Source organism: Megascapheus bottae, chromosome 30 (genome assembly GCF_031878675.1).
Source record: "Megascapheus bottae isolate mThoBot1 chromosome 30, mThoBot2.hap1, whole genome shotgun sequence".
In the NCBI taxonomy this organism is placed as follows: domain Eukaryota; kingdom Metazoa; phylum Chordata; class Mammalia; order Rodentia; family Geomyidae; genus Megascapheus; species Megascapheus bottae.
Genome location: NC_143538.1, coordinates 5,923,718 through 5,937,967, shown reverse-complemented (window position 1 = coordinate 5,937,967; position 14,250 = coordinate 5,923,718). Strand labels below are relative to the sequence as shown.

The window sequence follows — 14,250 nt, the reverse complement described above, 5'->3', positions numbered from 1 at the left end:
GAGATCCACCTGCTTTCCCATCTAGAGCCGCCGGCCCACCCCTTCAGCCTCAACCAATGTCCTTCAGACTCCCCTACCCTCCAATAGGGTCTCTGATTCCGGGAGGATTTCAATGGAATCCATTTCAGATGCATTCTGACTTTCTTTTCCACAGTTAACTAGTGCCTGTGAATTCAGAGAAAAGGGCCCTCTACCACCCTTCATTCTTTCCTTAAAAGAAGAGAAAAATACCTATGTGCATCCGATCCTATCAAAATAACAGGTGTCCACAGGAACTCCAGGAAACCGAAACAAGAGGCAGCCCCGCCCTATTATTGCTATTTTTGTGTTCTTTTTCTTTCTGTCTTGTTTGCTGGTTTATCTCTCTTTGTGAGGGTAAAGCAAAGACTCAAAAATGGAGGGACAAAAGGCAAGCAGAGGCAGCAGTGAAGCTCACTGGACAGCGTGTCAAAAATGAGCTCTACAACTTGTGGGTGGAGGTGAAAGGGGAAAACCGGGAGAGAGTGAGGAAAGGGTGACACTGTCCCAAAAGCAATGTACTCTTTCCCTGACTTACGCCACTGTCACCCCTCCGTACATCACCTTTTTGATAACAATAAAAAACACACAAAAGGAATCAAAGAATGAAACTTTCTTTTCGTACGAGAATAAACAAGAAATAAAAAAGATTTTTCTAAAATTAGAAATTATAGAAATAAAAATTGTTTTCTTAAAAAAAATCAGAGAATGAAAAATAAAAATTCTTTTCTGTTTCCTTCCTCCCTCCCTCTCTCTTTTTCTTTATTTCTTTCTCTCTCCATCCTAGGGCTTGAACTCAGCACTTGGGCGCTGTCCCTAAGCTTTTGCTCAAGGCCAGCGCTCTACCACTTGACCCACAGCACCACTTCCAGCTTTTTCTAAGCCATTTTTTGGGGGGGTCTTGAGAGTCTCCCAGTGTTTTCTGTCCCTTGGCTGGCTTCGAACCGCAATCCTCAGATCTCAGCTTCCTGAGCAGCTAAGGATTACAGGTGTGAGCCAGACACACATTCCTTGCTTCAGAGAATAACAAAGGATCTGCCAGGGACGCCACTGAAGAAGAGGAAAGCCAGGTGAGGCCCAGAGCTGCCAGGCTGGCCCTCGGAGGTGGTGTTCGGGGGTGGGGGGAGGAGAGGACATGGCTTCTGCGCTGCCCACTGACCCTTCCAGCTCTACCCCAAATCAGAAGTGATCAGTGGTGGTGGTGAGGACTCTGATCCTTCTAGAAACTTGGGCAGGAAGAAAGGGCTTCTCCTCTCCCCCTCCTCCCCTCTCTCTTTCCACCCCCCCCCCCCCCGCATGGGCAGAGCCAGGCGCCTCGGGTGAGCGCGTGGCGGCCTCTGGCGGGGCGCTTTGGCGAGGTGAGGGCGCGCGCGCCGGTGCGCGGGGGGCGCCGTGGAGATCCGCAGCCGGGCAGCGCGCGGCCTCGGCGGGCGCGGCGGGCACGGGGCGTGGGGCGGGCGGCGGGGGCCTCGCGGAGCGGAGCCCGCAGGGCGGCGGCGGCGACCCACGCGGGGCGCCGGGTTCCCCCTTCTTCCACCCACCCGGGAGCCCTGGGGGAAGTTAGGCGCTGACAAGCATGGGGCGGTGACGCCGCACCGGCCTCCCGCGCCTGGCAGCCGGGGAGATCGGGCGGCGGAGGAGGAGGAGGAGGAGGAGGATGCGTCCCTCGCCGACGGCTCGCCTATCGGGGTGCTGGGTAAGCCCGGTGGGGAGGATTCTGGGGGGGGGCGCGGGTGGGAGAGGCGAATGCACGTTTGGGGATGTGAAGATCGGTGGTTTCCTGCCCCCCTTCACCCCGATTTTTGCCTGCACCCCAATGTTCGGGCATCGGCCAGGGTGCAGAAGTGGAGATCCGGGGCCAGGCGCCTCGGTCGCCCCGCGGTGTAAACTTTTCCCCTGGCGACTGCAGAGGTGAAGCGGCGCAGTGGGGTGCACGGGCGAACCCCCGCGTGGCGCCGGGGTGGTGCAGCCCGGCCAGATGGGACACTAACCAGGGCGCAGCGCTTACGGGTAGGAATCGGGGATGAGGGGACCCCCCGCCCCAATGACAGCCACAAGGACCGAGATCGCCCCACCTGGAAGGCTCCAGCCGGCCCCCACCCCGACCCTGGAGGTCTTGGGGTTCGTGGTGGGGTGGGCGCGGGCCCCACTCGAGGCCAGGTGGTGGTGGAGGGGGACCCGGAGCCGCCACTGCGCCCGGCGATCGCAGCTCAAGAGGGAGGCGCTGCCCCCTGCGCTGGATCACTTAGCTGGCTACGACCCAGGGCACAAGCCAAGGAGGCGGGGGAGGGGGGTATCGAGCAGGGTCTCTGCCGACTCCGAGGGTGGCTGCTCTCAGCCGGGGGTGTCTGGTTCTGGGGTGGCAGAGGCTGCGGTTTTGCAGTGCCAACCCCCCCCCCCATCTCGGTGCCCACCTGCCTGGGGCGCCGCCGGCCTTGGCGAATCAGCAACCCAGCGTGGCTCCCCCCAGAGCAGAGTCCTGTGTACAGGGGGAGTGCTGGGTGAGAAGTTGGGGGACCCGAGACACCTCTTGGATCCCCCTCCCCAGCATGCAGCCTCCCCACCCCCCATTCCCGGTGATCAATCACAGCTGCCATTCGCCCCTGGTCCAGGGAAGATTCCCAGCCTGCCCAGGACCCGCCCAAGTTGAGACCACTGCCTGGGCAGGGCTGGTTGCCTTCTTCTCCACAGCAGTGCTGGTACTTGTAAGGTGGAAGCACCTATGTGCTCCCTAAAACTAAAGTTTTGGGGGGGATATAAAGGAACGGTGTTTCCCCAAAAAAGAAAACGTTCCTTGATGAACTCTGGGTTGTTGGTGTTTGCTGAGCGTCTATTTGCCTGGTGCACAGGTGAAGTTTGGTGCCTCACCTGAGGTACCTTAGCCCAGAGCCTGTCTGCCTGCCTGCCTGGCTTGCAAACGCCTTCATTAAGGCTCAGCTCTGATTATTAAGTCATTCAGTGAGGGCGGGGGGGCACAGGGTGCTAAGGAAATACTAAGCTTCCATTAGAGGCTGTCCTATTGTCTCCAGTGTGTAGAAAGACTCTGTTATCTAAATGTGTCCTTTATTTCCTTCCTGCACTTTCCACCTACTTTTTCTCCCCGGCCCCCCAAATCCCTCAGCACCTTGCAGAACAAGGAGGAGCAGGCTGGCTTTGAACCCCGTGCCATAGATAGCAGAAAAAAGGTAAATAATTCCACGTTGTGGATTTAAACCAATCCAGAATGACAGTGCCTGGACTGACTTGAAAGCGCCTATTTGAATCATGGAATCCATGCGGTTGTTGACTAATGTACTAAAAATAAAAATAAAATAGTATCGGAGACCTGGAGGAGGGGGAATCAATCAGAATGGTTTTGCACTCTGTGAGAGCCGAACTGAAAATTCAAGCCCAGTGTCCATTGTCACCTACCTGACTGCCCAGCAAATGTTCTAGAAGTCACTTGGTGTGTGTGTGTGTGTGTGTGTGTGTGTGTGTGTGTGTGTGTGCGTGTGTGTGAACTGGCAGGAAGGGCAGAGGGTGGGGGCAAGTTCTTTCTGTTCAATGCTGTGTTGTAGTAGTACATAACTCAGTTTAAATCCATGGCATCAAAAAACAAAGTCATATTCCAGTGCTGGTCCCTTCTCTGTACTTTTCAGCCTCAAGATCAAGTTGGAGAAAAGAAGCTTTATGCTCACAAATCTTATCACGTTTCCACAACTATTCTCCTTGGGAATGGACAATGGAAAGTTCTCTAGTTTTATCATGATCAAAAACCTCCTGCTCTTTTGTATGTCCATGAATTTATCCAGTCACTTTGGGTGAGTTATGATCTGTACTTTTGGCTTTAATTTGGCAATTGGTTTTTATCCTTGTGTGTGTATTTGTTTTGTTTTGTTTCTGTGCGGGATCTGGGGCTTGAACTCTGAGCCTGAGCATTGTCCCTGAGCTTTTGTGTTCAAGGCTAATGCTCTATCACTTTGAGCCACAGCATCATTAGTGGGCTTTGTGTGTGTGTGTGTGGTACTTAATTGGGGATAAGTGTCTCACAGGTTTTTCCTTGCCCTGACTGGCATTGAATCTCAATCCTCAGCTCTCAGTCTCCTGATTAGCTAGGATCACAGTCGGGAGCCACTGATACTTAGCTTGTGTGACAGTTGTAAGGACTGAAGGCTGACTCTCTGGAGCTTTGTAGAGAGGAACAATAATTTAACAATCCCTTGCTTCTTGTCCCTTTTGCTCTGTAACATCCTCCAGCTTATTGTAAATAAATGAAAGCCTTTTCCTTGACCTACACATACATTCCTCCTGAGCTAAGATGTTCCAGGGGTGTGTGTGTGTGTGTGTGTGTGTGTGTGTGTGTGTGTGTGTGTGGTGGGGGGTGGGGTGGAATCTCTGGAGTGAGTCAGAGACAACGAAGCTATTATTTGTCAGAAATGGAAGCCAAAGATGTTTCAGAATAAGCCATGTTCCTTCCTACTGGGATTACAACTGGCTTTGGGAGTTCACGTGCATAAACGGTGACCACTGTTGCTAGATAAGACAGCATACAGCACTTACCTTGTCCTTCTCAGGAAATTCCTTATGGCACTGAATCTGCCTTTCAAGCCAGGCTGCCTACTTGGCGTTGATAAAGGACCTAACAGAGTCCTGGTTTGAGCCAAGGGCCTGGAACAGCCCACAGAAGTGCAGAAATCATACCCTACACTAGGATTTGAAAGGCATCCCTGAAACACCCTACTTAGAACAACGTCAATGAGCCCTTTTCACTTTGTTTCTCTTTCTAGCTCTGTATCAATCCTCACCTTTGCCCAATAAATTAGCCTGAACCACCATTCCAGTAGAGGGGCCGATGTTGCCCCTCTACTTAGCCTATCTCTGCCCCCTGCTCCAAAATACTTCTGGTGAATGAAAAAGCACTGGAACTGAAAGCCAATTTGATAGAAAGGAATTCGATTTCGGGATCAATGTCCCCAAAGCATTAGCGAAGTCGTGCGCACGTGTGTGTGTGTGTGTGTGTGTGTGTGTGTGTGTGTGTGCGCGTGTGTGTATATAAGGGTGCAGGGGGACAGAATAATCCAGAGATTGCACAATGCACAATACAACGTATTCTGCACATGTGTGAACCTGAAAGGCAGAGTGGGTAGACAGTGGAGCACAGGTAAGTAAAATGTCCCTTTCAGGGCCAAGAAATTTTGACTGTTTCTCCTCTGGACCTTTCTCTGCTCTGCTAAGCCCTGTGAATTTGAGCAGAGAAAAAAAAAGTCAGACTTAAGGTCTTTTCAGGTGCTGTCACAGTAGCTCAGGTGTGTGTAAGTCCACATGTAAGTCTGTCTAGCAGCATGGACTGATAACATGCCCATTTCTCAGCATTCCTGGCCACATGAGTGGAAACAGGTGTCTGATCTGGTTTGAATTATCCCAAGTAAAAACCCTGGATTGCTCTTCGGGCCTTGCCTGTCCAAGGGAATTGTTTAGTCTCCATGCTTTCAAACTTTGCTGCTACGTGGAAGGCTTTCCTTTCTACATTCTGTCCAGCTGTCCAGTCTTACAAGCTCTGTCCATTGGGATTTTTTTTTTTTAGTCTGAATGGGAGGTGTGTAAATCAGCGTACATTGGTGAACTCCTAATGGCACACTCTATATTGCAAGAGAATGTATTGCAGTATTTTCGTTTATTTACTGATTGGTTGTGTATATATGGAGTGATCTTTTGGAACTGATATATTCATGAGAGGGCTGGATGGGAAACTTACAGCTTCCTGATAGCTTTTGAGCCACAATGGATTATTGTGAATTTACACCGAGGAAACTGGAAGTCATTCCACTCCTGGGAGGCAGGCTAACATGGGAAGTTGTGTGTACAGGGAGTTGTACTTGATCGTTATTTAATCTTGTAGGTCTTGTATAAATAGACGGTGAGTATGATGGTCTAGAAGGAATCATTGAGCAAGGAACAATTCAATCTTTCTAGAAGATTCACTGTTGCAGACTATTTTTTAATTTTTTAGCAATGATTTTGTTTTTAACCACCTGCTATAAAACAGTAGAAACACGTAGGTTATAATAAAATATAGGAAAACAAAGGGTCCTTAATTCAGCCACTCAGAAATGGTCATCTTTTGCATTATTGTGGCTTATTTGTCTCCTTTCTTCTACATCTGTTTCTAATACAGTTGTGATCACACTGTATGTTCAGCTTTTTATTACTTCTGTGGACCTAATACTTTATTTTTTAAACTATATAATTCTTTAAACAATAGATTTAAAAAAACGGACAGCTATTATTATGATGCATGAATGCACTGGTGTTAGCTACTTTGCTAATTTGAGATGATTACTTATCTCTGATTTTGCTGTTACAGAATTTCCTGGAAAGAAAATATTTTGCCTTGCAGCTTTTTTTTTAAAGTCTTTGAGATTATTGGTCTTAAAAGATATTCCTGTAAGTGTAATTTTATATAAGGCTCTTTGAGTGCTTTTTTAAACTTGTTATTTATTCGGTTTTTTGAGATAGGGTCTTGTTACATTTTCTCAGATTAGCCTGGAGCAGAGACTAACCCTAAACTCTGAGTCTTCCTGCCCTAACTTCCCGAATGTTGGGTTTAGGACTTTGAACTCTTGACTCTGCCATGTCCAACTGCTTTTAATAAAGAAAGGATTTCAGTAAAAGAGCACTCCTGTCCAACAAAAGTGAGTTTTTCAACAACCACAAAGCACATCCTAAAAGATACCCAACCTGCATTCATTTCATCCGACTCAGGGCTTCTCTTGCTTGCACATTCTCTAAATGTGTGTAAGAATAGTTTGGTTCCAAACCCAAAGGCAGTTTCATAACAAGTTTTTACTTTAAATTTTGACAGAATAATAGCTAGTACAATGCAGAGTGCCTATTTTTATGAGAGTTTCAGAACAGTGAAGCCACTGTGGGAGCCAGGCAGTCTCAACCCTATCTCTGTCTGGGGCAGGTGGATGGAGCGAGAGCTAATGATGCAGAAAGTTCACAAACACTAAGAACGTCTTCTGTGTCATTCTGCCTGGACATATCATAGGCTCCTTTGCCTGCACTCAGCTGGCACTAGGTCCTACCAAGCTGAAGAGAAGGGGTCTCTAGCTCTCAAAGGGTATCTTCAGCTTCCAAGGTAGAATTTTCTATACTCTGGAATTGGGATGGAGTGAGTAATCTAAGCTCTTGGGTTTTTTCCTCTCCCCAAGAAAGAGTTGATGTCATTGGAATCCAAGAAAGATGTAGGTGATGGTGACTCACGCCGTCTTGGCTACCCATGAGGCTGAGACCTGAGGATTGTGGTTCAAAGCCAGCCTGGGCAGGAAAGGCCAGGAAACTCTTATCTCCGTTAACCACCAGAAAGCCAGAAGTAGAGTTATAGCTCAAATGGAAAAGTCCTAGCCTTGAGCAGAAAAGCTCAGGGACAGTGTCCAGGCCCTGTGTTCAAGCCCCAGTTATAGCAGAGACACATGTATGTACTGGAGTGCGCACACACACACACACACACACACACACACACACACACACACATACATTCACACACAAACACACACACAGGTCAAAAGATCTGTGTCTCAATATGAATGTAGGACCAGACACATGCTGACATTTTTAATACCATCACCAGAGACAAGAGAGCTGGCGAGGGTAAGTGAGGGATACAGAAAGCCAATCTAGGCAGCAGCTGGTAGCTCCTATCTGTAATTCTAGCTAGGCAGGAGGCTGAGATCTGAGGATTGAAATTCAAAGCTAGGCCACTCAAAAAAGTCTAAGAGACTTTTAACTCCAATTAACCACGGAACAGTGGTAGAGAAACAGCCTTGAGTACAAAAGCTTAGAGACAGCTCCCAGGCCCTGAGTTCAAGCCTTAGGATAAAGAATAAAAAGAAGGGAGGGAGGAGGGGAGAAGAAGAAAGAAAGAAAGAAAGAAAGAAAGAAAGAAAGAAAGAAAGAAAGAAAGAAAGAAAGAAAGAAAGAAAGAAAAGAGGCTGGCAGGGAAGCGGAGCAGAGGCAGTATGAGATATTTTATATATATTCAAGATTGGGTATGCAGCATTTATGAAAAGGGTGTCGAATATGAAAGCAGAAAAAATGTATTTGCAAGAAGGAAATCCATTTGGCAATTATACAAGAAAATTAATGTAAGATTCCTTCAGAAACATGACTTCCTTTCTCTTCCTATTCTTAATCCTATTCTAAATTTGACCAGTCACCATCCACTCATTGACAACAGCCCTTTGTGATTCTGTTATTAGTTTTAAATTACAGAACAGACAGGAGCCCAGCATAGCAGCAACAGATTAGAAGCATTATTGACAGCCTGCCTTCTGCCTGGGAACATTTAGAAATATGGAATTATTTTAGCCATTATAATTATTTTAGTGAAACTGTAACCTAAAGTACATGATATAGAAAAGCTAACATTGGAACAATCTTTGAATCTACATAATATTAAAAAAAATACCTAATATGCTAGGCTCTGGTGGCTCATGTCTGTAATCCTAGGTGCTTGGGAAGCTGAGAGCTGAAGATTGTGGTTTGAAGTCAGTCCAGGCAGAAAAGTCTGTGAGACTCTTATCTCCAATAAACCACCAAAAGACAAAACCACCTGGGAAGTGGTGCGATGATTCAAGGTGGTAGAGCGCTAGCTTTGCCCTGAAGAGCTTGGGGCAGCATTCAAGCCCCACAACTGACAAAATAAAAAGAAAACCTAACATGAGGTGTAAACTGGATTTCACTCATCATCGCTTGAGAAAAAATGTCACACTTTATCAGTCTACATTGACCTAACTGTGAAATAGGTCTCAAGATTCCGAACTCAATCCCATGGCCCATCCATTTAATTGTACGAAGCCTATTGAACTATTCACAGAAGATCAGGGGGTTGGGAGGAAGAAAGCATGTGTTAGAAATTTATGATGTACAAACTGCACATCTTAGAACCAGTAATTAAAAGCAGGCTCTTGAAACCACTTAGAAATACAAGCAGAGAAGGTTGTCCTTTATTTGTGTACATGAATGTGCCAGCCCAGGCCTTTGGTTTCACGAAGGCCTTCTCTTTCTCGCAACTCAAGGGCAGTTCCCATCTCTTAACTAGAGCAGAAAGTACATTCTCTCTGAATCATGCAGGCACTCAGTGTCTTCTGAAATGGAAAGTTCTCTCTCTTGTATCCCCACATGACAAAGTCTTCCTGCTCTGAAGGTTCATGAAGCTCAGGGCATACAGTCATTATAACAATTATTTTAAAAATATTTTTTAAAAAAACAAACCTTCAGAATGTACTCTGAAATAATTCATTGAACAAATGCAATGACTTGTCTAAGTGGAAGCTTTGGGGACAGCCAGAGATCAGAAAGGTAGTTTCTAAAACTACTTTTCGGTATGTCTGCGTGCATATGCACAGCCAGGCATCTTCCTAGCTAGTTAGCAGGCTGAGATCTGAGGATCAAGTTCAAAGCCAGATTGCAAAGTCTGTGAGAGTCTTATCTCCAATTTGGAAGTGGAGCTGTGGCTCAAGTGGTAGAGTGCTAGCTAGGATCAAGCACAAAAAGTTCTGGGACAATGCTCAGGTCCTGAGTTCAAGGCCTAGGACTGGCACACATACACATTAAAAAAACAGGCATCTAGGCCGGGAGTTTGGCCTAGTGGTTAAAGTGCTTGCCTAGCATGCAGGAAGACCTGGGTTCGATTCCTTGGCACCACATATATAGAAAAAGCCGGAAGTGGTGCTGAGGCTCAAGTGGTAGACCTCTAGCCTTGAGAAAAGTCCAAGGACAGTGCTCAGGCCCTGAGCTCAAGCTCACGACTGGCAAAAACAAAACAAAACAAAAAACAAACAAAAAAAAAAACCCAGGCATCTAAAGAAAAATAAAATACTTCCAGATGATTATGTTTTATACAGAGCTCAGAAGGACAGGAGGGAAGTGTAGCTTTGTGCCAATACTGCCTCCCAGTCAGCTCGGAGGTGTGACTCACTGGCTCAGCTCAAAGGAACAAAGGACCATGTGGACTTTCAGACTTTTAACAAAGATTCCATGGCCATGAGACATATATTTTAATTAGTGTGGGATTTTACAGAAAAGCATTAGAATGTCTAAAAGGCAAGAAGAAAAATCTTAAAACTCTCACAACATGTAGTGTGTGTGTGTGTGTGTGTGTGTGTGTGTGTGTGTGTGTGTGTGTCCTGGGGCTTAAAATCCTGCCCTGGGCTCTGTTCCTGAGCTTTTTTATTTTGATTTTTAAGGTGGGTGCTCTACCACTTGAGCTACAGCTCCACTTCTGACTTCTTGATGATTCCTTGGAGATGACAGTCTCACAGACTTTCCTTCTTTGGGCTGACTTCAAACCACAGTCCTCAGATCTCAGCCTCCTGAGTAGCTAGGATCACAGTTGTGAGCCACCTGAGCCTGGCAATGTAATTTTCATTTTCACACACACACACACACACACACACACACACACACACACACACACACACACACCACCTCATTTGGTAAGTGAGAAGATTTTGGGGGTTTAGAACTCAGAGAACGGTGCAATGGATTTTGCCAGCAGAAAGGGGTAGAATCAAGTCAATTGGAGTTTTGCATGCATTCTTCTTGGAAGAAATCTTTCTCCAAAATGTCCCAATATTTAAGGTGCCACAAATAGGGCAAGATGCAAGGAGGAAGGGAATCTAGATATGGGAAACAAAAGAATATCTTACTGCAGAATTCAAATGCCACCACTGGAGAAACAGTAGACCAGCCACAATCCAATAATAAAGATCACACAAGATGGGCTTATGAAATCTAATACCACAGAAAAGGGGCCATCTGCTAGGAAAAGATAGAGCTAGAACAGAGTGGGCTTTTGTGCAGCATTGGAAATTCCACTTAATGTGTATTATTTCAGGGTTATTTCAAACTCAAAAGACAGAATCTAAAAGATAATGGAAGGCAGGAAAGTTAATTTCAGGCTTTAAAAAATTAAGCTAGATACTTTCTAATAGAAGGAAAATACAAAAAAAAACCCTCTTTCAGAGTACAGAGCTATGCAATCCTTCTCCCACACATTGGTTTTGTCCTCAGAGCACAGATTGATTTTTGTTGTTGTGACTGGTACTGGAAGCTTGAATTCAGAGCCTTGAACTCATGCTTGGCTTTTTTTTTCTTTTTGGTCTTGTCTGGCATTTTATCACTTGAGACACAACTCCACTTTCAGGTTTTGCTGGTTAATTGGATAAAGAGAGTTTCTCAGATTTGTTTGCCTGGGCTGGCTCTGGACAGTGATTCTCAGATCTCAGCCTCCTGAGTAACTAGGATTATAGACGTGAGCAAATACCTTCCTACTGAGGCTCAAATTTAACAACAACAACAACCAGGTAGATAGACTGATAGACAGATAGACAGATAGATAGATAGATAGATGATTGCTCCACAATTCACTTGGTTCATAACTCAAGTTCTGAGAAATACTGTCAAGTGTCTTTTTTCCCCCCGGTAGTGGGGCTTGAACTCAGGTACTGAGTGCTGTCCCTGAGCATTTTTACTCGAGGTTCGCACTCCACCATTTGAACCAGAACTCCATTTCCAGTTTTATGATGGTTCACTGGAGTAAAAGCCTGCATAGGCCGGCTTTGAACCACAATTCTCAGATCTCAGTCTCCTGAGTAGCCAGGATTACAGGCCCAAGCCACCAGTGCATAGCAAGTTTTCAAAAATTCTTAAAGAATCTGTTCCCTACTCCTTAATTCTTGTCTTTAGTCAGTACACTAGAGAAAAGCCTTACAACCATCTGTCATATGAACATCTGCAGGTAAATATAAGAGGAAGATATGGTAGACTAGGCCACTTACTGTAATATCCCCAAGGACAAAGTAATTATGTCAAAATGTATGTAGATATAAGCGTGTGTGTGTGTGTGTGCGCGCGCGCTGCGCGCGCACTCGCACCAACATTAGGACTTAAACTCGGGGTTTTGCACTTTTACCTGGCTTTTTCCTTCAGGGAAAGTGCTCTACTACTTGAGCCCTGCTTCCATTGGGGCATTGTTTTGCTAGTTAATGGATTTTTTTTACTGCCCAGGGTTGGCTTTGAACCATGATGCTCAGATCACAGCCTCCAGAAGAGCTAAGATTACAGACATGAGCCATAAGGATCAGGCTGATGTATGGTCATAAAGTTCTGTCCAGTTAGCGGTAGCTCAGGTTTGGAGTTTGTCAGCCTGCATCCTCTTCTGTGATTACATCAGAAATGAGTTGGGGTGGGTGCTGGTAGGTGGCTCACACCGGGCATCCTAGCTACTCAGGAGACTGCGACCTGAGGATCACAGTTTGAAGCCAGCATGGGCACGAAAAGTCCCTGAGAATATTATGTCCAATTTATCTGAAAACAGGAAATGGCACTGTGGATCAAAGTGGTAGAGCACTTAGTCTTCATCGAAAAAGTTCCTGGACAGCTCCCAGGTCCTGAGTTCAAGTCCCACAACTGTCGAAAAGTAAAGAAATGACTTGGGTATTTGTGATGTAAGATGGTAGTTCTTGCCTCTATACTAGCCAGAACAATGGGAAGCAGTATGGAGAGATATCACTGGCTGCAGAGTCTTTAAATGCTCAATAATGTAGAAAGTCTTTGACGCCTGAGAGCCAGGGATCTTCAGACTTAGTGTAACTTAAGAACATTTTCACAATAGATAAGGCAGTGGCTTAGAAAATATTTCCTTGAAGCATTACATCATAATTGTTTGCACCAGGCACTGGTAGCTTCTGCCTATATTATCCTAGCTGCTCAAGAGGCTGAAATATGAGGGTCGCAGTTCAAAACCAGCCGAGGCAGGAAAGTTTATGAGACATTATCTCTTATAAACTGCTCCCCCTTTCTCAAAAAATACAAATCCAGAAAGCAGAGCTGTGGCTCAAATGGTATAGCACTAGCCTAGAGCAAAAGAGGGTAAGGGACAGCACCTAGGCTCTGAGTTCAAATCCCAGGCCTGACATACATGCACGCACGCACACACACACACACACACACACACACACACACACACACACAATCTAGTAGTTCTCCCTAACTATAGATATATTCCACAACTCTCCCAGTGAAAGCCTAAAACAGATCATATCAAGTCCTATATATAATGGGTCTTTTTTCACCCTATAACACATAACATAGGTTTAATTTATAAATTCGATACAGTAAGAGATTAACAACAGTAATAATTTTTTTTCAAAATTAACACTGTTATATGTATTTCCAGCAGTACTTCTTCAGGAGACCATATTGACGCCAAATAAGATTTATGTGAACACAGGTCCTGCAGTACTATGGCCATTTCCTTTTTTGGGGGCGGGGGCAGGGCAGTCCTGGGGCTTGAACTTAGGGCCTGAGGATTGTCCTTGGGCTTTCTCAAGGCTAGTGCTCTACCACTTGAGCCACCGCACCACTTCTGACCTTTCCTATGTGTGTGGTACCAAGGAATGGAACCCAGGGCTTCATGCATGCTGGGAAAGCACTCTACCACTAGGCCACTCTCCCAGCCCCGGCTATCTCCTTACAATCACCGAGCTATGTTCTGGGCATGTAAGGGAAGAGGAAAAATTACTATATGGATACACTGGACGGAGAGATGATTCAGACACTGGACAGGTGAGTGGGAGAGTTCAGTTTACATGATGTTAAACTTATGAGTTTCTTATTGCTGGAAAATTTCCATTAAATATTTTCAGGAAGCCATTAACCTCACATGGCTAAGATGGCAGACAGTGATTCTGTGGGTCAGGAGAGACTAGAGTTTTTTTCTCTTGGTATAAATGATCTTACCTCAGTCATAATGCAAGGACCTCGGGTCACCATCTAAATTTGCACAGCCAAACAGAGATGACATGTATAAATAGCATCAGAAATAGAGCAAAAAATTTCATTTGACCCACTGTTATCCAACGCAGCAAGTACAGAGTGTAACGTTCACTCGGGCACTGGTGGCTACCTGCCATTTGGTATTCAGGAGGCTGAGATTGGAGGATCACAGTGCCAAGCCAGCAGGAAAGACTGTGGGACTCTCACTATCTGGTGCTGTTGCTCCAAGTAGTGAGTGAAAAGAGCTGCAGCAAAAGAGCTCAAGCACCCAGGCCTGGAGTTCAAGCCTCACAGCCAACAGATAAAAAAAAAGCATAATTCTTTCTTATACAACCCTAGGTGGTTTCAAGGCTTTCTATCCTGCTTTCAGTGATGTGATACTAAGGGTTTTTTGTTTTTTTGCTAGTCGTG

At 45.8% G+C, this 14,250-nt stretch overlaps 1 protein-coding gene across 2 annotated transcripts in view; it reads left to right on the top strand.

Moving 5' to 3' along the window:
• Positions 1 to 1,526: 1,526 nt before the first annotated feature.
• Positions 1,527 to 14,250, top strand: part of Gabra5 (gamma-aminobutyric acid type A receptor subunit alpha5) — a 39,488-nt gene continuing 26,764 nt past the window's right edge. The window contains exons 1-3 of one of the 2 annotated variants that reach the window (XM_090321731.1): positions 1,527 to 1,714; positions 3,140 to 3,203; positions 3,657 to 3,818. In XM_090321731.1, the coding sequence (XP_090177857.1) occupies positions 3,688 to 3,818 (131 nt within the window). In that variant the 5' untranslated portion in view covers positions 1,527 to 1,714; positions 3,140 to 3,203; positions 3,657 to 3,687. Of the gene's footprint in view, positions 1,715 to 1,859; positions 2,029 to 3,139; positions 3,204 to 3,656; positions 3,819 to 14,250 lie in introns of those variants that run through there. The other variant, XM_090321732.1, reaches the window with a different exon arrangement.